Below are 24,396 nucleotides of genomic sequence, written 5' to 3' on the forward strand. Positions count from 1 at the left end.
TCATGATCAAAGCTTTGGTTACCCGACGCCTACGTCGAGGGGCGCTTAGGAATGGTTCGCTAAAAAAAAGTCGACACAAAAGAGATAGGTACAAAGCTCTGCACACTGGTATCTCATTCGGGGAGCCGGGTTTACATACAGTAAGTAGCGCTGATGTAGGTTAATTTTACAGAATAGCTGGGGGTTTGGGGGGAAAGACAGTCCGAGCTGCCTGCTAGTCCAAACCCTACGCAAAATGGAGTATGTCAGGAGTAAAAACAAAGGAGTCGAAAGTCCGGGGAAGTCCAAGAGACAGGGTTGTAATACAATGTACACGATTTAGGTGGCGAACCGCGGCGGTAGATTATGAGGCGGAGATGAAGGATGCTGAGCGTGCTGTAACTGTGGCTGCAATGGCGGTTGTTGTTGGTGTTGCTGCTGCGGTGATGGTTGGTACTGCCGCTGCTGTTGGACTTGTTGCTGTTGTGGCTGTTGCTGCTGCTGCTGGACTTCTTGCTGCTGGTGATTCCCTGCACCAAAGGCGTTCGCATTGCCTTGACCCGTAAATCGAGCAAAGAAAGCATCCCATTGATCTGCACGGAAAGGTTAAAGTCAGAGATCAAACACGCTAGAAGCCGAACAAATACCCACTCCAATCAAACATCCCACCAGGCAAGCCTTCCAAGAACCCGTTGTCCGCGAGAGCCAGATCAGCCATGGAGCTTCCCGACTGCGAAGCGTCCAGCATGTTCATAACTTGCACGGATCCGGATTGAGATCCTTCCACGTTCATCGCCGGGTTGACGTTATAACTCTGCGACCCTCTTCCTGCAGATCCCGTAACATTGAGAGGAGTGAAGTTGACAAGGGGGGCAGAAGTCGTCGAAGTTGCTGGGGGGATGATCTCGGTACCACCCTGTGCAGACTGTTCACCTAGAGGTAAAATAGAGTATGTTAGCTCCCTGCTGTTATCAAACATGAGCGATGAACGACGCCAGGCCGTACCATCGTTGGAGCCAGCAGCGTCGTCATCGGAAGACGCACTTATTATGGTACCTTCGGGAACATCTTTGAACTGCCCGTCACGGCTAGAGTTTCCTTGGACAATGAATACACCTCCACCTGGCCTGGTGGGATCCTTGCGATAATCAAGCATGACCGGTGGCTTGCCAGTAACCCCACCAGTCGGGTTCAGCGCTGGTGCTTCCATGGGCATAGGTGGCCCCTGAGTGGCCTCGTACAACAAGGAAATAATTTCCGCAGTCTACGCAACGAACGTTTGGAGTTAGCAGAACCGTTCCGAGGGAATAGATCGGAACACGAGAATGAAGGAGGCTTACCTTGCGTCGTGTAGACATATGATCAGGTGAAATGGCACTTTCCCATCTTCGAACGCAATCCCGAAGCTTTTTCAGTTTGCCTTGAGCTTCAGCATCCTTCCTTCGGATAAAGGTGTGGTACTGAATCACGAGACTGGTTATCAGAAGGATGTTTGAAGCTCGGAAAGGAAAAAAAACTGTCATACCTGTACGAGGGCGAGGGAAGTACTGGCGTATGCGACCAATAACCACACGTCATAGAGTCGTTCGTGGGCGTCCAGCCAGTCGATACATTCCGCCGTAATTGTAACCAATTCGGTCCATTGCTCCACCGTCAAACTGAATTTGAGATGGGCTGGAACGGTGTAGCTGATTCGCATGAATACACGCCAAAAGATCATGCACACGCATGCGTAAAGAAGGTGAAGAAGACCTATAGTGGAGAAACGGCATCAAGATTCTGCTGTTAATTGCCCAGACATGGATCGTCACGTACCAGCGTGATGAGGTGTGTCTGGCCCATTGAATCTCAGATGGTCAGGAAGCCCCTCCTTCCAGCGCTGGATATCAGCGAGTAGTTCGTATAGCATGTCATCAGTGGTGAAATTGAGTCCAGATGGTCTAAGGACGACGTTCTGTAAGCTGCTTTGAATTAGGTCCGTAACCGTCCGACTCACGTGTATATGGTTTTCTGTACTCGGCCTAATATGATGCTGAGTCGCACCAGCTCGTCCAAGTAGAGGTCGTTGGGGTCTCCGGAGGATGGCAGACGGGCATCACAGTCCAATACGTCTATCAGGTATGGGTGACCATAGGCGATGCTTACCCTGAAATGAATCAGCATTTTCCAAACACATTAACAAGGGAAATACGAATCTTACCAACGGTCCGATATAAGACATGCCGCCCAGAGACGACGTCGTTGTTCGATGTCATGTTTTACAGATTCCGCTCGGTGAAGTCCCAAGTCCTGTGCCTAAATACCCATGTCAAGATAAACTGAACCAATCACAAGGGGTGCCAAAAACAAAGACGGAAAGAAGGAAAAAGAAGTCGCGAATATCAACGTACCATTCGAATAGCAGTTCCCAGTCTGATCCACAGGGCTGACAAAGCCGTTGGGACGAATTGTGAGTGGCAATCGCCAGTCATGGAAAGAATAAGCAAGGCTTGGACGTTGACAAGCTTCGCCTCCGAGAGAACATCGTCGGCCTTGATGATACTATTGACAATATGTCTAATAGAATCGAAGATACCGTGGTCGACTTCGCGTCGCGCTGCAGCAACCAGGCACATTGAGTAAAGAAGGATGGGCGGCGGACTTGGGGTTGCCAGGAACTCTGCTTTGGTGATGATTGGAAGGATGGGGGCAACATCGGTGAAATAGGCATTGACCAAGGTCTGGATGACCTCTGAATCCACATGAGCAAGGGGTCTGGGATGGCAAACCTGTTGCTCTTCTGTTGTTGGTTTTTGGATCCGAATCATACCGTCGCCACCCTCGCCCACGGTGAAACTGTGGTGATGGCGCTGATCATAGTTTTCGTAGACCTTCGAATGGACGCTAGCTTGAGAATGCAATAGGTAAATTGGAGAAGTCGGCCCTACGGTGTTATATGAGTCCGAACAAAAGCGAAGAGTAGAGAAGGCGTTGTTGGCCCTATGAACCTACCGATGATCCCTATATCACGCTTCGCCTGGGGCTCTTGAGCAGCAGTCGCTGAACTTGAAGCAGCGGCCGCTTTTTCCCTTTCCTGGTTGGCGGCCTCTTCTTCAAGTTTCTTCTTCTTGAATCGAGTCTCCGTAATGGGAAGGAAGAATGTACACTCGAATGAATACTGCTTGCAATGCTGACAGATGGGTGGATCCTGAGTTGTATTGTCAGTGAGGTAACTCGGACCCGGTGACGTGTTTTCCTACCGTCTCTGGCAAGATGTCGCAGCGAATTTTTCGACTTCGACACGAGTCGCAGGCACGTTGCTGAACAGGAATGCTATCAGCCGCGATTCAAAGGACAGAAAGAAAATGATACGTACAGTCTTTGTGCGTTTCTTGGTTTCGGTGGGCATGGGCTGCTGGGCACGAGAGGACTGTTGAGCGCGTCCTGCGTCGCTGTTAGATGCGGCGGTTTCGTCGTCCGAGCCTTTGTCTCCGCGACCAGATTCCTTTCTCTTCCGTTTATTGCCAGTCACGGCTGAGACGGACGGAATCTGTGGGGGGACGGGTGCCGACTGCGGGGTCGGCGATACCTGCTGCTGGGCAGGGTCTGGAGTCTGGGGGCCGGCTCTGGGAGTCGGGGGATACATCATCATGGGCTGGTGGTACTGGGGGTATGTGGCATAGCTCGGGTGGTGGGGATAAGCAGCTGGGTGCATGGAGTATGCATACTGAGGATGTTGTGGAGGATTCGGGTTCTGAGGAACCTGAGGATGCTGTGCCATGTACTGTGGGTGGGGATGTTGACCGTAGGGGCCGGGGCCATTGATGGGGTATGTTGGATTCATAATGGGATAGGGATGGTGGTAGGGCTGAAATATAGGCCCAGGAGGAGTAGGATAGTGGTGGGCTGTTTAGGACTTGCATCAGTAATTGTTTTTAAGATGGAGTTGTGTGTTTTGAAGGGCAAAAAGCGGGATTTATATTTGTGGTGGATTGATGATGGGGACTCACAGTGTGCAGGGGGAGCTGGCGGGGGCGGCGGGGGAGCAGGTGACGACGGCTGCGGCTGGTCCTGTGCCGACTTTTGCTGCTGAGAATCAGAGTTCTGGGCTTTGTCTGAGTCCTGGGGTGTGGCAGGAGGGTCGGCTGCCTTTGGTCTCTGCCGGGTGCGCCTTTGGGTTCCAGTGGACGGCGGCTTCGCTGCCTGGGGCGGAGTGGTCGGCAGCGGCTGTTGCGGCAACGGCTGGGGAGGTGCAGCAGGAGGGACAGGATCTCCGGGAGGAGCTGACATCGCTAGTGTGGACTTCTCCGGTATTATAACACTTTCTCGTCCTCTGTTGGAATGCTCGATTCACCCGCGAACTGGTCCGCCGATTCAACCAATCCCCTCTTCCGAACTGGTAAACCTGCTTAGTCAATTAATCAACAACCGACCAAAATACTCCTCTCAGAGTCTCTTTCGCCTCTGTTTCTGCACAGAATCGTAAGTATATAGCCATAATCGACCCGCCAGACGTGGTTCTTACTGGGTTGCTCGCTGTCGTCTTCTTCAACTTCGTTGTTGCCGAAGAGTTATCCCTTCAACAACGTGTTGATGCCGCCTTTCACCTTTCAAGCGCCGCTCGAATTCTTACCCTTTCCAGATCGGAGATCTGTCTCACTTTCTAATCTAATCGATGTGGAGTTAATACCGCCAAGTGACCCCCTCCGCTCCTCCATTTTCCATGTTTTCCTCTCATTTTCTCGCCTTTTTTTCGAGAACCTGGCTCGTTTCGAAGGCCTTCATAGTTGCGAATCACCCAATTCGCTTCCCAGGCCATCATACATCCGCGCTTGGCACGTTGTTGTCAGATTCGGTCTCTGTAACATATCCGTATTACGAATGCGTCACAGGAACGTCGCCAACGTCTCAAGTCTGTTCCGGAAACTAGGCGCTCGCAAAGGTCTTTCAGGGACGATTCGTCGACGAACCACGCACACCAAAACCTAAAATACGCGTGGCTACTTGGCATCTTTGGCCCAGCCAAGACCCATGCCATCCCACCCTCTGGTCAGGCCTCACTGGAATTGCCAAACCTTTGGACAGTTCAAGGCAATCCACTCTTCACCATTTTACCTGGCTCCCACTGAACTCTGGCCTCTGGAAATAGTACATATAAATGCTTTTTTAACCGTTGTTTCATTCAGTCAACGCTGGGATTTACCTCTCTTTCCCTCGGTCTAAAATCGCCGTCTTGTATACCACACATCGTTGCTAGGCTGCACGTTCTTCAAGTGATTGAAGATCTCATTCTTGAATCTTGCTCCTACTAGTCAACCCCAGTTCAGTGATCACTACTCTCCAGTAAACCCACGTCTCACGCGACTTCGTCCTCGCTCTCTAAACGCGCCAGCCTCATTTCCCTCCCGCTCATTCCATGAAGAACGGCCCATTATTAATGGCATCCTCGATTCATAAGTACGGTAAGATGAATATGAATTGACATCAAAATTAGTGATACACCGGCACCACGACACTGGCTCGAACAACGGTCGACCGCGACTTATACATATTTCCATGCAAAAGGGGTTCAATTTGGACTCGATTCTTTCTTCTCACAACCTCATGACACCTCATGACTGTGGAGCCTGACACCCTAAATCAGGCATCTTCATCCCCATCCATAGCCCGTTATGAACCCGAGGGTTGACAAGTTTTTAGGGGGATATCCAGCACAACAATCTTCTGAGAAGAATACTCGCAATCCCGCTGTCCCGATAGATTGGCTACAATGATGCAGTCCTCGAACCATTGCGCTCGTTCTCATAGCCATCGCGCTTCTAGTGCTTCAATCCCTGTGTCTTCCGAGTTACTCTCCAACGTCGGATCTCGAGCCATGACTTCTTTGATCTCCTATGCGTCGGACATTCTATTGGCCATCAGAGTTCCACCAACCACGATTAGCTGCGCTGGTCATCTTTCGCCTCGCAGGACATAAGTAATATGGATCAAGGTGTTGTAGTCTTCAGATGGTGCGGCCCTAATGCCCTAAAAACTAACCAAATCCAGTACAAAACGTTCAATCCGAAGTTACTTTGTTCTCAAGAGAGTAAAGTCCGAAGAGCGCCTAAAACAGGCCCAATCATTCAGTCGAGGCCGCTCATGATCACGTCCTTCACGTTAGGAGCGTATGTGGGGATCCCTAGAACAAACGACCATGTGTTAAACTTGTTAGCCCTGAAAAGATGGGGGTTAACTGGGCAACGACGCGTACGGAGCTCAACTGTGCCTAAGGCAGCGCATCCATCATCACACCCAACGTATCTCTGTTGATGAGTCTAGAATTCTACATGCTACGAGATTGAATTGCGTGTTTCCTTGAATACAGTCATCTTGCTACGCTATTTACCGACCCACAAACCTGTGACACTCACCCCGTTTCAGGTGAGGAAGAAAGAGGGTTCCAACGATCCCGTCCTTGTCAAAGGGCCCAAGGCGCGTCTCAGGCCCTCCAGCCTAGAGCTCGGAGACTGGCCTCTGCTGCTTATAATTAAATCCTCTGATTGTGTGTACAGCACTTATCATAGCGCGGTTTCAATTTCGTCACATCCCGCATCACCGCACGGAATCCGTAAGTAAATCTGAGCTGCGTATCACAAGTAGTCTACTTGCACCACAACAGACTCCTTCTGCCGGCATCCTTTAGGACTCTTCGGTCCGTTATCTGAGAAAAATACAGCCAGACCCTGGAAATGAACAAAGGCCAGGAAGCGCCCGTGCCCATGTCCTTGCAAAGTTCAAATTAGCCAATCCTTCCGACTTACAAAAAGGATAAGTATTACCAGAGCGCTGGGGGTGTTAACCTGGGTCTAGATACCTCTTTCTGTCGACACCATCATATGTCCTTGCGCCACAAACTCAGCGCCACTGTCGCTTCCTCGGGAAGGGCTCATGTAAGCCACTACTTAGTTAGTGGTAGGCTTCTTCGTGGGTATGTGGGTGCACTGACGGCGAGCGGAGGGTTAGAACCACTCGATACTCGGGCGACTTGGGCGCCAAGGGTCGAAAACATAGCCCACAAACGATCCAAACACTCCACGTAAAAACTCGTCTCTTCGAGTTGTCTTTCCATCCCGTGAGCACCGACGCAGCAGCCAAGAGAACTGGTAACCCAACCGATAATTGACGTCCCTAAGCGACCTCGATGCTTGATGAGTCCATTGCCACGCGTCGGAGGGGGATCGTCACCGACAGCGAGCAAGATCTCGCTTGCTAAACAGAGGAAAGGCTCACAGTGATTTTTATCATATCCTATCAAATGCGTACCCTCCCTCACGGTTTACCCCTTCTGGCACTCAGCCTGAAAGAGGCAGACCCAAGGCTATCAGACGGTGAAATACTTGGAAAATTGAGCCTCCTGGAAGTACCGATTCGAACGGGGTTTTGACTTGGGGAGAGCTCGAGGTGGCCTCTGGACTTCAGGCCCGCTCTGCAAACAATGGGTACATGACTCAGTACCTCTAGTCAGAGGTGCAAGCGACGGTAAAATGTTTAATATCACATCTCAGATTAGCAGAGTAAATGGGCGCTATACACCGGCTGAGTTGCCCAACAAGTACCCTATGCATTCAATCGCTACATTCCACGAAGCTCGCATCGATGACAGTTCCTGCCAGCCTGCCCCATCTGACCACTCCAAACATGACATACACCCATCCTTTCCGAGGTAACACGACGCCTAAATCGTTCTTGCAGCCCTTGTTATTTCACCTAGAAGTCTCTATCATCACCGTCCCTGTCATCGCAAGTATCAATCAGGTTGTCTACTCTATTCAAGTTTTGTCCAAGCCCTTCTGAATTTTTTCTCGATGTAAAATTCACTAGAGTCTCGACGTCGTGGCGCTACATACCTACGCACGCTACGCGCACTCGTCTGCATCCGTGCCCTTCGATCCATCCGGCTTCATCACGGTCTACAGACTGACAGTTCAATTCAATTCAATTGATTTGTCGAGACGCGCACACGGACCACACGGTTGTCGAGAAGGTAAAAAAAATCACTAGCCAAAGCCGGAGAGTCGAGCTGATCGACAAGGCGTTTGAGGTGGTTCGAGCAACGTACGAACCATGAGATGGGGAGGTATTATGCAACTTTTGGCCGGACTCGCTCAGCCCGGAGCGAGAACTCGACTGGATGGCTCCGAATCTGATCGCTCGTGACATACCACTGCTTCGAAAATTAAAACCTCGTGGCTTTTACTAACGTTACAAATGAGAGTCCATAGGAGACCCACAGCGTCCAATATCCTCCTATTGAACATGGAAGATGACACTGCAAAGCTCGTCCGGACAGCCTTACAGACCCCCGAATTTTAAGCAAGAAATGGCCTGTCTAATCGAGCGCCACTAATTTACGGGCGGCTACTGTCGCCTCAACAATGAGCCGCCCTGTGTACCCCGCATATCCATTCTGGGACGTACTCCTGTGAATCTCGAGCGTCACTGGAATTCAAAGTCAAAGGGAGAGGGAATTAGACGAGAAAGAATTCGTTGGTGAACATGTGGGACGAGTCAGAATCTGGGAATAGCTTTCCCAAGAATGTCGTGTCCGATCGGCTAACGTCCTGGTCTCGTGGTACAACCGAAACAACGATTCTACATATCCGAACGGAGAGAAGCTATGGCCTGAATAGTCACAATCAGGATGGTAGGCATGGGCAAGGGAATGCGTGCGTTTATATCGGCCTCTGGGGACAATCCATAGCAGATTCTTGTGCACACAAGAGCAGCTGAAACAGAAGCCAGAGATCTAGACGAATTAAGCGGTAAATTACTAACATGGACAATTCTAGCTATAGTTACTGGGGTATTACAGGTGTCAGGATTATAGCTTGTAAAAGGCTGCAACAAAAGAAAGAGGGAGAGACAGACGATCGAAGAAAACCAAAGACAAAACCAAGACGGAGAACGCGAAAGAAAACGACGCCAAACGGAACAGCCGACTCCCAGCGGTCATCGAAACGAAATGCGCTTGAGGGAAGTGTTGCGCAGGACCCTCCGACAGGGTCTGATTGTCGCAGTTGTCAAACAGCCGCGTGCCCGACTGTGGGGCGTATCAAGTTGAAGGTACCACCGTAGATACCTAATTCCGGCGCTCGGGCAGGCCCACCCTAGCATTCGCCCGCAAGTGGACTATGCGTCCTCATCTTCATTGTCCTCGTCCCTCTTCCTCGAAATCAACACATCATCCCACTCATCTCCCCCATGCCCATGTCCATGGCTCCTCGAACTGCTCAAAGCAGCAGCCGAGGCTTGCCTCCGCAGCTCCGAGTTATCCATCAACATCCCAGGGTTTATCTCCCTCCTGTCCTCCGTCGCGATAGCCGACCCATCTAACCACGAAAGCGGCTCAGGGCGACACAAAACAGCTAAGAAGTTCTTGCGCCAGCTGCCATGCGAGAACGGATTTGGTGGAGGAGGTCCCGGGACAAGGCTCTTGTGCGCTTGGTTTCGAATCTGGTTGGTGGAAGTGGTCAGCCACGCACATGGAGAAGCGGTAATGAGAAACAAAGATTCGGAAGAGGATAGACCAATGGCAGGCAAAGGATGCCTTAAGCCCGTAAGTCCGAGCATCTGATAGTCACGTTATGGCATATCACCAAGTCTCCCCAAACAACGGGAAAGGCTTTCAGCCCGAAGAAGCAACTTGCTGGACCAGGCCTCCTGATAAAGATAGCACAAGGTACAGCAAGAATGGGCAAACGCAAGGGCAGCAGATGAACCATTCGCAGACGCCCCTGCAATTTAGTTTAACCGGAAGTTGAACTGGCGTTACGTCTGCAGACGTCAAACTGAAGAAACAAACGAAAGCTAAGTAGTCAAATGAAACCATATACACTCACTTGTTCTATAGTCGTGACGTTTAGCAGGAGAAGCTGTAACCCCGAAAAGTGAATGTGGCAAAATGAGCGTTGCACGAAGGTCGGGGTAGACCCAGGTCAGCAGACAACAAGGATCGTAACGTCCCACAGAGAGCGTGACGTGGACAACGACAATCATACCATGAATGGCAGTGGATGCCAAAGTCCACCGAAATGCCAGGTGTGCGGGACACATGGGCCCAAAAGGATGGGATGGTTGACGAGCAGCACGATCCAAGATGCCGCCCATCGAGTGCCAAGTTGCACAGAAGACCGAGTCCATTGAATTGAATAACGAGAGTCCAAAACCAGTGAGAGGGCCCACCGGTTAAACGGCCGCGATTTGTCGTGTAGATTTGTCAATTCGAGCGTTGCCATCAATGCCCAAATAGAGCGGCGGTGCGCCAATCCATTCAAAGGCCACGAAATTCCCATCACCATCACGTTCAACGCGCCCAGGGACAGGTTGAGAATGACGAGAAGCCAATACGGTCGTCATCGTCCGTGGGATGCATCGCAACACGTCCCACGAACAGCGCGATTGACAAAAAGGAATCAAGAGAAGGGAAGACGAAAGAAAAAGCGCCAAAAATAGAACAGGTTGAGCCAACAAAGCAGCGGAACAAAACGTGGGGAACAGCCGACGGAACGGGAGGAATACCAATGCGATCAACGGACAAAACACCGGGAAGAACGCCGGGAGCAGCCAGTCGAAGGATAGATAGAGCACACCAGAACGCAAAAGATGGAACAAGGGGTTCAGAAAAGGACAAGGATGGAAGTCAAGGGAAAGGTTAAAATGATGCAAGTAATCCAGCACCGCCATTGTAAATGAAATCAAGGGGACGGAAAGGGGAAGGCCACATTCCAACAGCGAAGAGTTACGCCGATCAGAAAGCCAAAGCAATAGACAGCGAGGCCCGCATAGGCACGGATAACAAGCGGTTCGCCCACACAAGAAGGAGTGTGCATGGTGGGCAGGGCAATCAATGGGTCAATCAGAAAGGAAAACAGAATGTTTCCAAGTTTCCAAGTGGCGACAGAGGGGAGGTTGAACCAGATTGCCAGAGATCGTGGACCAGGAGAGATTCGAGCGTATACCGCGTTGAAAGGTTTTACCGAACAGTGAGAGAAACAAGGAATGCGAGGTGAACCCGTGAGTAAGCTTATCACGCTGGAGAAAGCAACCAGACTTCTACTCACGCGAAGGTGATAACTGAGCAAAGCTCCAACTGGCCAAATGACAATGATAGCGAGACAGAAGACGACTGCTGTCCCGGGTGTCCGGCCCAGAGCCTGCCTGAAAGAGAGGTCTTGCCATCGGGTCAAAAAGTAGAGTTGGAGAGCAGCCGTGACAATGATTAAGCACAGAGTGAGAGTCTATCACGCGCAATCAGACCTAGGGTGATCACAGCGAGAATGAACACGTACAGCAGTCATCAATAACACAAAGAAACTCGTGTAGTTCCTTCTTCCAACACAGTTGTTCACCCATTGACAATGATGGTCACAGGTGTCGACGCAGTTGTCACACTAACCATCCTGATCAGAGGAAAAAGGGCCACACTGTAAAGTAATCACTGACCATTTTACAGTGGCTAGATCGTGGTGGTCGGTAGGTCCTACAGGTTGGACAGTACTTGACTCGAACGCTGAATCGGACGGGCCAGGTCAACGAGATCAAACCAAGTCGAAATGAGCACAACTCACACATCACTTCTCACTTTGAGGTCCCTAGGCATTGGAGTTCTCAACTCTCCATCTAACGGGGAGGTTGCGGGGTAAGGGGGATCAGGATCGAGGTTCCTCGGCAAAACGCCTGGATCGCTGAAAGCCTAGTGTCGCTTCGGTTAGCCAGAAGGATTACAATGACACAGCATAAGTGAAGTAACTCGCCGTGATGAGCATACTACTCAGTACCAGTGCCGCAGCGTAAGCGCACATGATCACAACCGCCTTTCCCGCCCTTCTCGCAGCTGGGTTCACAACGTACAACTGCCTGTCCCCCACCACCACAGAACCTTCGCTTCCAATCACATTCCCCTCCACCCCTCCATTCATGATACGGACAGCTTCATTCGCAACTCCCAGTCCACCTTCAACCCACCACCATCTCCCGACACACCCAAACCACACACCAGCAACACCACAAACGATGGTCAGCGTGAGGATGAAGGGCCAAGGATTGTCCCCGCCGGTCATGCATCTTCCACCAAAGAAGAAAGAGTTACGAGAGGGATGAAGGAACCAACGCTTGACAGGAGTGCCTTCCTTAGGAGCCGAGCTAACGGGTAAGGAAACTGGGATTTTGGTTGTCTTTTCACCGTCAGCGGTCGGGGTGGCTGGTGGTGAAGGGTACAAGAAAGTCAAGAAACCTTTGCTCTTTCTCTTTGTACGGGTAGTGGTAGGCAAGGCCAAGCTGCCTTCGCTTCCTGCCTTCGTTCGTCCATTGGCAGCGGAATCAGGTACATAACCCTTCCTTCCTCGTTTCTGCATCTTCTGTAACCTCCTTTCGGGGACGAGGCTCGGATCCAGAGGGTGGTACAGCGGGGTCTTCATCAACGGGTATTCACCCTTTTCGAGAGGCGGTGGTCTAGGGTCGAACGAGGTCGGTGTCGGTGTGGCCGAACTGCTTCTATCCTCCGTCCCATCTTCACCCAACACTCCCTCATCGTTCGCCACAGTCATCCTATCCACGAAGTGGCCGGCAGCGCTGGAGATCCCACTTCGAACCGAGGAAGCTGAGGTTGACCTGTACAGTTTGCTCCGCCTCTTAGCCTTTGGTGATCTTGGTGTAAGGGGTATCCCCGTCTCTTCTCGTAGTCCCTCCCCATCACTCCCGCTCTCCAACACCATATTGCTGTTGTCATTACTCCTCCCGAAGCTAAATCGCTTGGATCCAGTGGCACTATCCATGCTCCTCCGCAAAGATTCAAACGTTAGCCTAGGCTTGTACGATGCAGAGTTGCGTTTAGCGGTCAATGAGGAGGGCGGGGGGATGGCTGAAGCATCGATGCTGACCCGTTTTGATTTCGCCTGAGGGTTTCCATTAGCCTGTTGACCAGACAAAAGAAACTCTTTGCTCGGTTTCCCGCTCACTCCATGGGGCGTCTGGGGCGGCTGTTCGTCGGAGGTTCTGTTGCCATCTTCGTGAGCCTTCACAAGCTCGCTTGAATGATTCGAATGGTGATGCTGGTGGGCAGACAGCGAAGAAGAGTGAGACAAGGAGGTTGATAAGGGATGAGGACGAGGTGCCAGGGTATCATTCTTTTGAGCAGGCCGCTGATTGTGGTCGACGGAGGAGGCAGCGCCGTCGTCGTCGTCGCTTGAGTCGTCGAATCGAGGCGGCAATCCGAGTCTACCAGGGCTGTTGTTGTATTGTCCCGGTCTAACAGGGCGGAAGAAACTGGCATTGGGCTGAATCCCTCCCGCATGCGTGCTCCTGACCGATGTTGGAGACACAGGCGAGGTTATGCTTCCACCACTTGTGAACGCCGCAACGTGCCCTGTGTATGTCGACGCCGATGCTGGGTACTGAGCATTGTGCAACTGGATGTTCGAGGTCGTTATTGGCAGCGGTTGGACTGGTCCAAAGCTTGGTTTTGTGGGACTTGTGGTCGTAGGCGAGTTGAGTCCCAGGGGTGAATGGCTCGTCGTGGGGCTTCCTGGTGTGACGGTGACGAGGGTCGTCGGTAGGGCCAATTGGCCTATCGAGTTGCGTTTGGCGTGCGACATGGCACAGAAAAAATAAGAAAAAGAAAGGAATTAAGGAGCGTAGGGGAAATTTTAAACGGGTTAGGTGGAAGATGATATCAAAATCCGCAAAGTGCTGCCAGCATACCCTATCCTCGGTGATTCCCACGACGCGGTGCAAGACGCGGTAGAGTCGACAGCGACGACGAGCTAATGGTCTTTTCTTGCTGGTTTGCGATAAAACCGTACGCACTTCTGCTCTCTGTCACCAACCAGATAATGCGCCGCCGACGAGTACGGAACAGAGCTCTCCTTATTTTAGGGTGATAAGCTCAGCGGCCCCTGGCGCGTTTGCTCATTCACTGAAGAACATGTCCCTTGAGATTCACACCCGAGACGATGAAGGTTTGCCTCTAATTCTGCGGCACGATGGCGAAGAGCCCCTGTCTGCGCGCAGGCCCTCCCCGTGGTGGTGAGCGAACCTTCAAGTCTCTGACGGAAACTCGCTGATCCTCATCTAGGGTGCTATCCACTATCCCACTAGCCAAGATAGCCACAACTATGACTCTGGCACCCAAGATCGAGCTCTACACTACGATTGCTTGCAACGACCTAGCCATTATGGAGGGATGTGCCTCGAACCCAGCCATCCAAGTCTTGGTGGCTCAGCTGAACACAGGTGAATCCCTGGGGCACACTGGACATCGGGACACCATCTTATGTCGACCCTGATAGCTGAATACACCGCGATTGGGGTCCTATCAGTTTTAACGACGGCACTCTGGGCATCGGTAAGTCAAACCATAATGTCGGCGGAACTTCATTAATTAATGCAGTCAGTACTCTGACCGGAAAGGAAGGACGATTGTGCTGGCCATAGCCGGCTGTGGGATGCTCCTTTCAGACCTTGTCTACATCCTTGTTTCTACATTCTGGAAGTCACTTCCAGGAAAGTATTGGCTGTTCGTCTTTGGTCCAGTGTTCGAGGGCGCTCTTGGAGGTAAGCGCCCATGTACTGTCGTCAGGATGCTGAATATCTGAGTTTCTGCTTAGGCGCCTCCTGGGTCGTTGGCCTAAACGCGTATGTTGCTGACACTACATCGGAAACAGACAGGTACAAACATGAGCGTTCCAACAATGGGCCTATTCTTATCTAGTCTAACAGACCTCGTATACTTTCAATGTCACTGGGTATGCAATTTGGAGCCATGGCACTGGGTCCAGTTGTAGGGTCACTAGCAATGAAAGCTAGGAGCGGACTCGTTTCCGCTTTCTATGCTGCTGCCCTCCTCCATGCCGCTTTCATAGTTTGCACTTGGCTCATAATTCCGGAATCCCTCCCCGCTGTTAGATCAGATTCCAAGCTGCATTCCAGGGTCGACTCATTCCATACATCTCCAGGGCAGCACCTGTGGTATCTGGTGTCTGCGCCCTTCAAACCTCTCGGTATACTGCTTCCAACGGTCTATGGCTCTGGCAGTAGGGATTGGAGCTTACTTCTCCTTGCAGCAAGCTTCGGGTTTCTGTATCTGATTTCAGTAGGTCCTAATGCACGATAATTTCATAGGCCCAGTCTAAAGCTCTACAGGCAGACGTTCCCTACAAATTCATTTATGCGGCAGCGCATTTCGGCTGGTCCGCGAAGGAGGTGCGCAGGTTATATCTCTAATGGGATTGGTGCCTTGCTTATTACGTTCATCTAGAATAGTTCCTGGCTCAGTGTCGCAGCAGCAGTCCGTGCACTCTGGTTGCTGGCTGTTCTTCCCTGTATGAACGTTCCGTGATTTATGGCTGCAATATGCTGACCTATCTTTCCATAGGGGGGTTGTCACTCATCAAGAATAAACCTAGGGCTCCACGATGCACAACGGAGCCGACTGCCAATAGCGAACCATATTTCCTCTCTGATATTGCACTCGCGAAACGGTTCTTGATTGCGGAAGTCGTCGCATATGCAACAATGTTGATGTGGCCCTCCGCGTTCTCGTTTTACGCTGTGGGCATCTTGGGCGCGATAGGCGCTGGCTTCCCTCCCCTGATCGAAAGCGTCATGCTGTCGGTGTATGAGCGAAACTATCCAGGACAGGGGGAAGTAGGCAGGCTACTCGGGGCCCTTGGCGTCGTGCAGACCTTGAGGTAACATACATATGCTTCTCGCGGGACCGATTACTGATCCCACACTAGTGCCCAACTCATCTCGCCTCCACTATACGGCTTTGTGTATATCACTGCCGTTAGGACGTATCCTCCTGCTATATTCGCCACCTCGCTCACGGCGTTCGTCCTCTCGTTTGTTGTTCTCAGTTTGGGGCAGCCAAGTGGCCGCCACAGTCACAGTGTGTCCGGCTAGCTAACCGAAGATGAGCCGGATGGGTTCGCACTGCTTTCGAGGGTTTTTATTCGCTTTCATAACACACGTACAGTAAGAGTAGACTTTAAGCTTAAAGAGGCATGTTCTATTCGTTTACTTTCACGTTGAGTGGGCTTTCCATCTCCCAAGGTGAACGGAGACCAATATCTACAGTTTCCATCTGATAAGATAACCGGAGATCGGAAGCAATTGGTATGCAACGGAACGTCAGAATGAGAATCATGGTGTGTAATCGAACGGCAATGTGGCCATATTCACGACCGCTTGAATTACCGTGGAGAACATCATACACCGCGTCATTTCTTCCAGGACAACCATCTCCCCTGCCTCGTCGACCTGGGTAGCGACCTCCGATGGCGAGCACAGGAAAACGCCACCAACGCTCAATGTCGCGTTCCAGGTCAGAGCGAGCAACGAGCGAGCAACCGTACGTTACCCAGGCGAACAGTCTAATTTTACCGGATGGACCGGTGAACGAAGAGGCAGCTGAATTGCTGGAAGAGTTTGTCGGGACGCATCATCACGAAGGGGCGGGGCTCATTGGTGACGAGGCGGACGATGGCGAGCACGATGAGTGGAAGGATGTACCATGGTGGAAGAGGCCGTCACCTCTGTGGTGCGTTGCTTATCTTGATACCATGTCATATACGTTTCGTGGACCTGACTGTTTTATGGCGCAGGCTGCTGTGTATGGTCCCGTTTTCAGCGTTGGCACAATCGTCGATGCTGGCACCCAAGGTCGAGCTGTTCACTATGCTCGCATGTCGCGTCCATAAACCGGATATATACGATGGAGGACTTTTGCAAGCGTCGCCTGCCCAGATACCGGAAACCTCTGCAGCATCCCTGATAGCATCAGTCGTCCTCCCTGAAGTGACAAAGTTTGACCATTTGACCGCTCCAAATCCATGTGCTACCGACCCAACTGTTCAGGCAGCGGTTGCAAAGCTATCCGCAGGTGAGAGTTGTGACTTCAGCCATTGGAAGCAAGCGCCAACCGTTACTTCACAGCTATGACGACGACTATGGGCGTCCTCTCCTTGTTAACCACGGCTTGGTGGGGTGCTGTAGGTTACCATTCACTCTGGCTGATCTTCACATTGAGCCCGCCTCTAGCTATCCGACCGCAAAGGACGTGTTTTTGTCATGGGTGTCTCCCTTATTGGCCTGCTGCTCTCTGACTTCAACTATATCAATGTGTACTATTTCTCGCAACATCTCCCTGGAGGATACTGGTTCCTATTGTTGGGACCGGTCATTGAAGGGGCACTCGGAGGTAAGTCTTTTGGACAAACCTCCCGAGTCTTCTACCCCTGACCTCCTTGACTAGGTTTCGCGACTGCCGTGGCTGCTATACACGCCTACCTCGCTGACACAACTACCGAGAGCACAAGGTACGTAGGGTATATCATGGAATTCTTATTTCATAACTCAAAGCGCAGCATCCAGGGCGAGAATATTCTCTTTAAACCTCGGCCTCTTATTTGTGGGCATGGCCCTTGGGCCGACAGTTGGCTCGCTCCTCATTCGCCAGACCGGTCACATAATTGCGATCTTTTTCATGGCCGCCACTATCCATTGCGTATACGCACTGTTCATCTGGGTAATCCTCCCCGAATCGCTGTCGAGAAGGAAAATGAAACGTTCACGGCAACTGTACGAACGTGAAACGGAGGAACTAGCTGCTGAAACAGAAATGAGTCGTTCATTCCCCAGACTTCTGGCTTACAGGTTCAAATTGCTCTTCCGGTTCCTGAGGCCCCTTACGATCTTCTTCCCCGATTTCAAGCCCAGTCAAAACCCGTTGAAAAAGCCAAAACGGGATTGGAACTTGACGTTGATGGCGGTTGGATATGGATTTACTATCTCTATGATGGTAAGCACGCTGAGCTGAAATCCTACGAATATATGCTGATGTGGTGACGTACTAGGCGCTATACCCTTTTACTTTCCAGTATGCAGCAGCTACGTTCTCATGGACTTCTGTGCAGGTACGCGTGACTGTCTCATCTGGGCTTCCAAATCGTCACTGAACGTCTTGTTCTAGCTGGGCTATTTCCTCAGCATAGTCGGCGCTGGCCGTGCCGTACTCCTTACCATCATTTTGCCTGGTTGGTGTTTTCTGAAACCCGAAGTGAACATGGGCGCTAAGGACCTTTTAGTCATCATTAGGTTGTTCAAGCCTGAGCCTCTGGTCATCGAGATACCACAGTTTCCGACGGAGAGAGACCCGTTACTTTCGAACTTTGAAAACCCCGCTGGAGCATCACCAAGACCCGCCAAACCGCCTTTGAAGAAAGAGCTCCATTCCCCATCGTTCGAGCTGGGCGTCGCTCGGGTATCTCTGGTAATTGAGATCATCGCCTACAGTCTCATGGGCCTAGCGCCCTCCGGAACGACCTTTGCGATATCCGGAGTAATGGCAGCCATGGGAGTTGGGTTCAGCCCAGCCGTCCAAACCTGTACCCTGGCAATGTACGCGAGAAGGGGTGGAACTGAGACAGGACGGCTGTTTGGTGCACTCAGCGTTATCCAGGCCCTGGGGTATGTGGGATCGGGATCTTCCAATGACGTGCGATCGCTTGCTTACTACCCTAATTCTAGCTCTCAGGTCCTGGGCCCGCCCATCTACGGCCTTGTGTACATGAAGACCGTCGAGTTCTTCCCTGGGGCCATCTTCTTTGTTGCAGTATCTGGAATGATTGTTTCTTTCGTCCTGTTCACGTTTATTCGGCTTCCCAAAGATGCTGAATTACGGAGGGATATCATCGCTGCATATTCCAGCTCGGAAAATACTGAGCGACCGGTATCAGCGGATAGCACCAGTGGTACTGGTGTTATCGGCGACAGAGATTGACCGGATGGCGTCTAAAGATGGGATTTCTCTGGTTTCCTGGTGTGGGTTTGGTATGGAAACATATAGGTAGTGTTCTGCATTTTGTATAGGGTACATGCGGTTTAATCTTTTTTTCGCGCTGTTCGGATCTACAAGGAAGGTCTTCAGTCCTACGGAGTCGGCAGTCGCTGGGTTGGATATCAAGCGACCATGTGCTAACACGTTTTCGATCGCCCAGGCTGCAATGGGTAACGCGATTATCAAAACACCGGGAGAATTTAGGCGTAACGTGAGCAAAGCTTGGGTATGGTGGGCAGAGCAGAGTGCCGTTACTTTATTCATTGTTCTGATATGGGAGGGGAAGTTTACTATGTGCGGCGGGCGGGAGAAAGCGACCTTGTCGAGGGTCAGTTTTCCTATAAGATCAGCCTGTTTTCGCAGTTCATTAATTCTCAGAACCTTGTCCACTGATTCACCTCCCCTGGGTTCTTCTTTCACCATGAACCTTTTCGCTCAATTTGTTACTCTTTCGCTCGCGTTCCTATCCGTCAACGCGGTCAACAACTTTGGTGGCATCGTTGCCTCCAACAGTGCCAGTACTGGGTCGTACACTTGTCGAACCCAGCAGCAAGTTAGTACTTCATACTACTCATTCTAGGCATCGGTGAATGCTGACCTTGTGGACTTCTCCTGCGCCTGCCTCGGTGTGGCGTCATCGTTGGACACCCTCAAGTGGAACGATCTGGCCAATACCGCGCGCAACAACGGCTTCAGCTCTATCCGGGTTCTGTCCGTCGAGCCCGGCTGCGATGCTTTGAACAGGGCTGCAACAGCCGCGGCTTCAGCTGGGTTGACCGTCTTGGCTGGTATCTGGGTCGATGTCAGTTGGTGGAATCTTCCTTGGACCATGATCATTGTATACTCACTCGCAAGCTTCTGATTGATCCGGTCTGTAGGGTACCATGGCCCAATCTGCTGCTAACATCCAGTATGGAAAATTCCTGTTCTCGGGTTGGAGGGGCTCGCTGAGTTGGAAATGCCCATTCTAGACGTGATGCCGCCCTTTTCCGCGACGCAGTGAGACGCTTTGGCGCCGGCCGTTTTAGGGGCTTGACTGTCGGAAACGAGGTCAGGGGATTTGAACACAAAACCGCTGCTTCACCTACTGACGCTCCCCAGGTTAACGACTCCCCCGCTAACATCATCAACAAGGTCAACGAAGTCCGAAGTGAGTACCCAGAGCGCTAACATAGCTTTCCGGCGCTTAGATCTGTTTGACTAATCACTGGTACCAAAATCAGATTTCCTCCGCTCCAACGGAGTCAACACCCCGGTCTCAACGGTCCACACCTGGGTTCATATTCGTGATAACCGCGTTTTGTGCAATGGTGACTTTGTCGGCGCCAATGCCCAGTAAGTTGCTCAACCCAATGTGTTCCAGCCAACCAGGACACTGATGAGCACCCTCTTAGCGCCTTCTTTGATGGAAATGTGGTTGGCCAGCAAACTGGGGACTTCGTATTCAAGACCGTCGTTCCAAGCTTGAAGGGCGCTTGTCCAGGGAAGCAACTCTGGATCACTGAGTGAGTATTCTATCAGACGAGGACAGGTTTGGATTTCGTTGCTAAAGCTGCGGGAAACTCAGATCTGGATGGCCATCACGGGGCCCCTCACGAGGAAGGGCTGTTGCATCTGTTGCTGAAGCCCGCACGGCTCTCCTCAACCTCAACTGCGCATGCCGAGATGACCGCAGCGTATCCGTCTATGCCTTCGAAGCTGACGACTCTTTGTGGAAGCCAGGGAACGATAACGAACGTAGCTTTGGTATCTTCGGCAAGCATAACCTCGGTGAAGTCTTCGCACCTTGTTAGAAATAGGTTTGAGGCCTGATCTAGAGTCGGAATAATTTGATTTGGTATTTATCCTGTGCTGATTGTATACCGTTCATAAGAGTCTTTGTCCTACACACTACCGCCATCCCATCTTCATCGTGTCAACACCATTTATTAGCAAAATCCCGTATCAATTTATTGGTTTCCTCGTCGTCGTCTTCACCCTCGGTTGGATCTTCGTCGGCACAGTCGACATGCTCGTTCTCCACCTCACCAAAGTCCCAGATATCAATGGAAGTAGCGCCCTGCCTGTTCACTGCGGCAACACACCAGCTGCCTTCAAAAACAACCTGCCAGACACCTGTGATGCCTGTCAGAAGATCTCGGACGACAGTCCCATCCCTGATGTTCCACATCTTGAAGTTCCCGTCAGACCCGCTGAGGACCTTGAATTCGTCATGCTGGAAGCACGTAATCGCTCCAGTGTGTGCAGCAAGCGTATGCTGCAGGTCTCCAGTCTCGGGATTCCAAACCCGGATGGTGGAATCGGCTGCGGCGGATACCAAATGCGAAGAAGATAAGCCGACCAATCCAACCAAGGATGTATGCCCAGTCAGGGTATGCTGACAAGCTCCAGTTTGAAGGTTCCATACTCTGACAGTTCCATCCATGGAACCGGAATACGCTTGATTTCGTGCCAGGTCAAGTACAACGCTGTAAACTAAATTGGATGGCGGATTAGCATTATGGTGCGAGAAACAGCAAATTACCAGCGAACCTTTTTGGGTATGACCTTGCAATGTCCATTTGCAGACGCCATTGATGATGTCCCAAACGCGAACAGTGCAATCATAGCTTCCGGAGACCGCAATTCTTCCCCTGGCACTGATTTCTCTGACAGCATGCTCGTGGCCTTCAAGATGGTGTCGAAGGTATGGGTTCTATGGGATGCATATCAATATAGGACGAAAAGTGTATTGAGATTGAAATAAACGCCTTACAGAGACGTTGTCATCCGAGATATCGCCATCTTCATTGAATTTGGTTTTGTATCCGGGGTCTTCGGGCCTAGGAAGTGTCCATATTCGCAGGGAGTGGTCACGACTACCAGTGACGATGAGGTCTCGCTTGGGCCACCTCTCCTTCCGCGTAACACCATCGTCGCCTTCGACGTCAATCACCTCCGGTTTCACCAGTGTCAGGCACCGTACAGTCGACGCATGCCCTCCGAAGATATGTTTGCATTGGCCAGTCTTGCGGTCCCAGACCCGTACAGTCTGGTCTGTCGACCCGCTGATAATCAGATCCTTGGTAGCTGCGAGAGCCCAAACACCACCGTTGTGTCCGACGAGTTTGTATTCCAATTTACCGCCCTCGAGGGAGTGAACGGATATGCTGTTGTCATCCGAAGCTGCTATTATCTGCCCGTAGGATAAAAGTAGGGCAGTGACGACCGATGAACCATGTGCGGGGATCGTTGTGTGTTTCGGTTCGTTGTTGGCCCAACGCGTATATGTGAGCGTCTCGACGTCGACGGAAGTGCTTGAGGGAGGTGTGGGAGTCATGGATAACCAATTGGAGTGAAAACGATGAAAGAAGCAGTTATGAGATGGCGAACAAGTGCACTTGATGGGAACGGTTTTCTCCGCCACTTTTGTTGCCAGGATGCACTGCCTTAATAGTAGCCACGGGCCACGAATCAAGAACCAACAAATCAAACCAACAGAAGGGATAGTTGAGGTAGGAGATCGTCACATTCATTTGCTTGGTTCAGGGATGTTGTGCTGGAGATGGTTATTGAGTAGATAGGTCTATTCCATAGATCTACTCGGGCGTTAAACACCACTTCTCGGCTACAAGCTGGAGCAAGGATGCATACCTGCTACATTACAGCGCAATTTCACGATGTAGTGGCGGTAGTAGTGGTTGGTGGATTGGGCGTAGCACGGGAACTGGACGATTGGCTGTCGACGTACTCGAATTTACGAGAATCGAGCGTGAATGTGACGGGGCCCTTGGGGAAAGTTTGTCAATGACCACGGAGACTAGAAAATAGCACAGAGGCGAACCTCGTTAGTTAGGCTAACGTTCATCATGGCACCGAATCGACCGTCTGGAAGAGGATTTCAACCCACTGAACTCTAGAAAATAAGAAAAGATTAAGCACTCGCACCTTTAATTCGTCCTGCATCGTATTGCTTGCCAAGCTGTTCTAGGAATCTGGCATACATGGCTTTGGACCCATCTGAGGACTGTGGACGAATGAGCTGCAAGACCCGAAAGTGCAGATGCGGTCATACCATGGCACGATGGAAATCAGGCTTATTGCCCTTGTGCGTATTGGCAAACAGGGTGAACTGAGAAACACAGAGAATCTCTCCATTGATATCCTTCACGCTTGACTTCCACATTTTACTGGTGTCTTTCTGGTCTTCGAATACCCTCAAAGACAAGCTTCCAGCCATCGTTAGCGAGTAGAGAAAGGCAATGAGAGCTCGCGCGTACGCCAACGTACATCTTCTTGGTCAACGTCGCGATATCCGTATCATTATCGTCTAAAGCTAAAGTTAGCGGCATACCAGAGATGAGGGAGCTGGACAAACCTACTCCGATCCCCACAAGCACCATGAGTCCTCTACCAATCTGTGACACCATCTCTCCATCCACTGAAATTGTTGAGCATCGTTGGACCCGGAAAAAGTCGAATGCGGTCGCTTACCTGTCACAGACGCCGACGTTACGCGTTGAACGACTGCCCGCATATTGAGAACCGATATAAGCTGGGATCCACGGACAACGGTATGTGGTGGTTGCTGGCCAAGCTCAAGTCCAAGCCATTCAGTATGGGCGCCTCACGAGGACGAAAAGTTCGTTACGTAAGGTACACGGTCCTTGTCCTCCTCCCCCCACCTCGATACCCATAACCAACCACAAAATGGAGTCCGTGGTCCTTGAAACGAGTGTCGGCGATATTCAATTCGAACTGTACTGGAACCATGCGCCAAAGGTGAGCATCTACACGGTAGTTTGCGTACCAAAACTCCAGCCATAACTGATGCAGCACATCTAGACCTGCAAGAACTTTGCTGAACTGGCAAAACGAGGGTACTATAACGGGGTCATCTTCCATCGAATCATTGCTGTGGGTACTGGTTAACTCGTGATCAAAATGACGGGTACCTTACCATGGTTTTCATACTGTCAGGACTTTATGATTCAAGGCGGAGATCCTACTGGAACGGGCAGAGGAGGAACGAGTATCTACGGACAGAAATTGTACGTCGAACTCAACAGTGTCACCCACTCCACTGTATCTAACTTGTGTCCAGTGAAGACGAGATCAGCTCTGAACTGAGGTTCACTGGTGCAGGTATTCTCGCGATGGCAAACTCGGGACCAAACACCAACGGTGAGTAGGTTATATCAAGGTCATTTCAGAACGTTCGTGTATTTATTGTCTCCCAATAGGTTCGCAATTCTTCATCACGCTAGCACCGACACCTTTCCTCGATGGCAAGCACACCATCTTTGGGCGCGTCAGTTCTGGAATGCGGGTGGTTCAGCGGTTGGGAGCAGTTGCGACAGATGCTCAAGATCGGTATGTTGTGTCTATGATGCCGGGAGACCCCTACTTACGACTGGCGCTCGTTAGTCCACGAGAAGATGTAAAGATTCACAAAGGTCGCTTGCTATGAAGATCCCAGCCCGCCATCCAACTCCAGGGAACCTCCGTTCCTGGCCTCGCATTCCCGATAGTCTACGGGATATGTGACTGCTCCTCCGTCACCGAACGACATTTTCACCTAT

At 51.2% G+C, this 24,396-nt stretch overlaps 8 protein-coding genes across 8 annotated transcripts; 4 read left to right on the forward strand and 4 right to left on the reverse strand.

Annotated features, from left to right (window-relative positions):
• Positions 1–97: 97 nt before the first annotated feature.
• Positions 98–4,248, reverse strand: CC1G_01048 (hypothetical protein; the record flags this gene model as incomplete). Its single annotated transcript, XM_001832934.2, has 13 exons — positions 98–572; positions 631–912; positions 1,024–1,243; positions 1,320–1,439; positions 1,505–1,731; positions 1,795–1,919; positions 1,976–2,125; positions 2,180–2,274; positions 2,370–2,902; positions 2,971–3,166; positions 3,219–3,278; positions 3,335–3,864; positions 3,969–4,248. 13 exons carry the CDS (start codon positions 4,246–4,248, stop codon positions 319–321), a joined length of 3,072 nt encoding a protein of 1,023 aa, XP_001832986.2. The 3' UTR covers positions 98–318.
• Positions 4,249–8,375: 4,127 nt separating this feature from the next.
• CC1G_13858 (hypothetical protein) lies at positions 8,376–9,717 on the forward strand (the record flags this gene model as incomplete). The annotated part of the gene is made up of 4 exons (XM_002911777.1): positions 8,376–8,422; positions 8,790–9,002; positions 9,112–9,556; positions 9,601–9,717. The coding sequence occupies 4 exons, from the start codon at positions 8,376–8,378 to the stop codon at positions 9,715–9,717; spliced, it is 822 nt and encodes a 273-aa protein (XP_002911823.1).
• Positions 9,718–11,344: 1,627 nt separating this feature from the next.
• On the reverse strand, positions 11,345–13,592 carry CC1G_01049 (zinc ion binding protein; the record flags this gene model as incomplete). Its single annotated transcript, XM_001832935.2, has 3 exons — positions 11,345–11,390; positions 11,568–11,684; positions 11,800–13,592. 3 exons carry the CDS (start codon positions 13,590–13,592, stop codon positions 11,345–11,347), a joined length of 1,956 nt encoding a protein of 651 aa, XP_001832987.2.
• A 329-nt stretch (positions 13,593–13,921) lies between these two features.
• Positions 13,922–18,903, forward strand: CC1G_13859 (hypothetical protein; the record flags this gene model as incomplete). The annotated part of the gene is made up of 20 exons (XM_002911778.1): positions 13,922–14,022; positions 14,072–14,229; positions 14,286–14,341; positions 14,391–14,550; positions 14,604–14,664; positions 14,716–15,088; positions 15,139–15,198; positions 15,254–15,317; positions 15,371–15,686; positions 15,735–15,839; positions 16,322–16,537; positions 16,602–16,879; positions 16,933–16,988; positions 17,038–17,197; positions 17,252–17,315; positions 17,371–17,797; positions 17,853–17,912; positions 17,969–18,032; positions 18,084–18,465; positions 18,526–18,903. The coding sequence occupies 20 exons, from the start codon at positions 13,922–13,924 to the stop codon at positions 18,776–18,778; spliced, it is 3,414 nt and encodes a 1,137-aa protein (XP_002911824.1). The 3' UTR covers positions 18,779–18,903.
• A 353-nt stretch (positions 18,904–19,256) lies between these two features.
• CC1G_01052 (hypothetical protein) lies at positions 19,257–20,628 on the forward strand (the record flags this gene model as incomplete). Its single annotated transcript, XM_001832938.2, has 8 exons — positions 19,257–19,388; positions 19,416–19,637; positions 19,714–19,745; positions 19,807–19,885; positions 19,937–19,985; positions 20,059–20,170; positions 20,230–20,340; positions 20,403–20,628. 8 exons carry the CDS (start codon positions 19,257–19,259, stop codon positions 20,626–20,628), a joined length of 963 nt encoding a protein of 320 aa, XP_001832990.2.
• Positions 20,629–20,750: 122 nt separating this feature from the next.
• Positions 20,751–22,154, reverse strand: CC1G_13860 (cell division control protein 4; the record flags this gene model as incomplete). Its single annotated transcript, XM_002911779.1, has 3 exons — positions 20,751–21,310; positions 21,368–21,530; positions 21,591–22,154. 3 exons carry the CDS (start codon positions 22,152–22,154, stop codon positions 20,751–20,753), a joined length of 1,287 nt encoding a protein of 428 aa, XP_002911825.1.
• Positions 22,155–22,489: 335 nt separating this feature from the next.
• Positions 22,490–23,351, reverse strand: CC1G_13861 (D-tyrosyl-tRNA(Tyr) deacylase; the record flags this gene model as incomplete). The annotated part of the gene is made up of 7 exons (XM_002911780.1): positions 22,490–22,603; positions 22,659–22,702; positions 22,763–22,841; positions 22,890–23,043; positions 23,105–23,144; positions 23,193–23,255; positions 23,309–23,351. 7 exons carry the CDS (start codon positions 23,349–23,351, stop codon positions 22,490–22,492), a joined length of 537 nt encoding a protein of 178 aa, XP_002911826.1.
• Positions 23,352–23,524: 173 nt separating this feature from the next.
• CC1G_01054 (peptidyl-prolyl cis-trans isomerase-like 1) lies at positions 23,525–24,284 on the forward strand (the record flags this gene model as incomplete). Its single annotated transcript, XM_001832940.2, has 5 exons — positions 23,525–23,596; positions 23,660–23,731; positions 23,795–23,865; positions 23,919–23,998; positions 24,058–24,284. The coding sequence occupies 5 exons, from the start codon at positions 23,525–23,527 to the stop codon at positions 24,282–24,284; spliced, it is 522 nt and encodes a 173-aa protein (XP_001832992.2).
• Between the last annotated feature and the right edge of the window lie 112 nt (positions 24,285–24,396).

The sequence above is a fragment of the Coprinopsis cinerea genome (assembly GCF_000182895.1).
Source record: "Coprinopsis cinerea okayama7#130 chromosome 2 map unlocalized cont3.2, whole genome shotgun sequence".
Classification (NCBI taxonomy): domain Eukaryota; kingdom Fungi; phylum Basidiomycota; class Agaricomycetes; order Agaricales; family Psathyrellaceae; genus Coprinopsis; species Coprinopsis cinerea.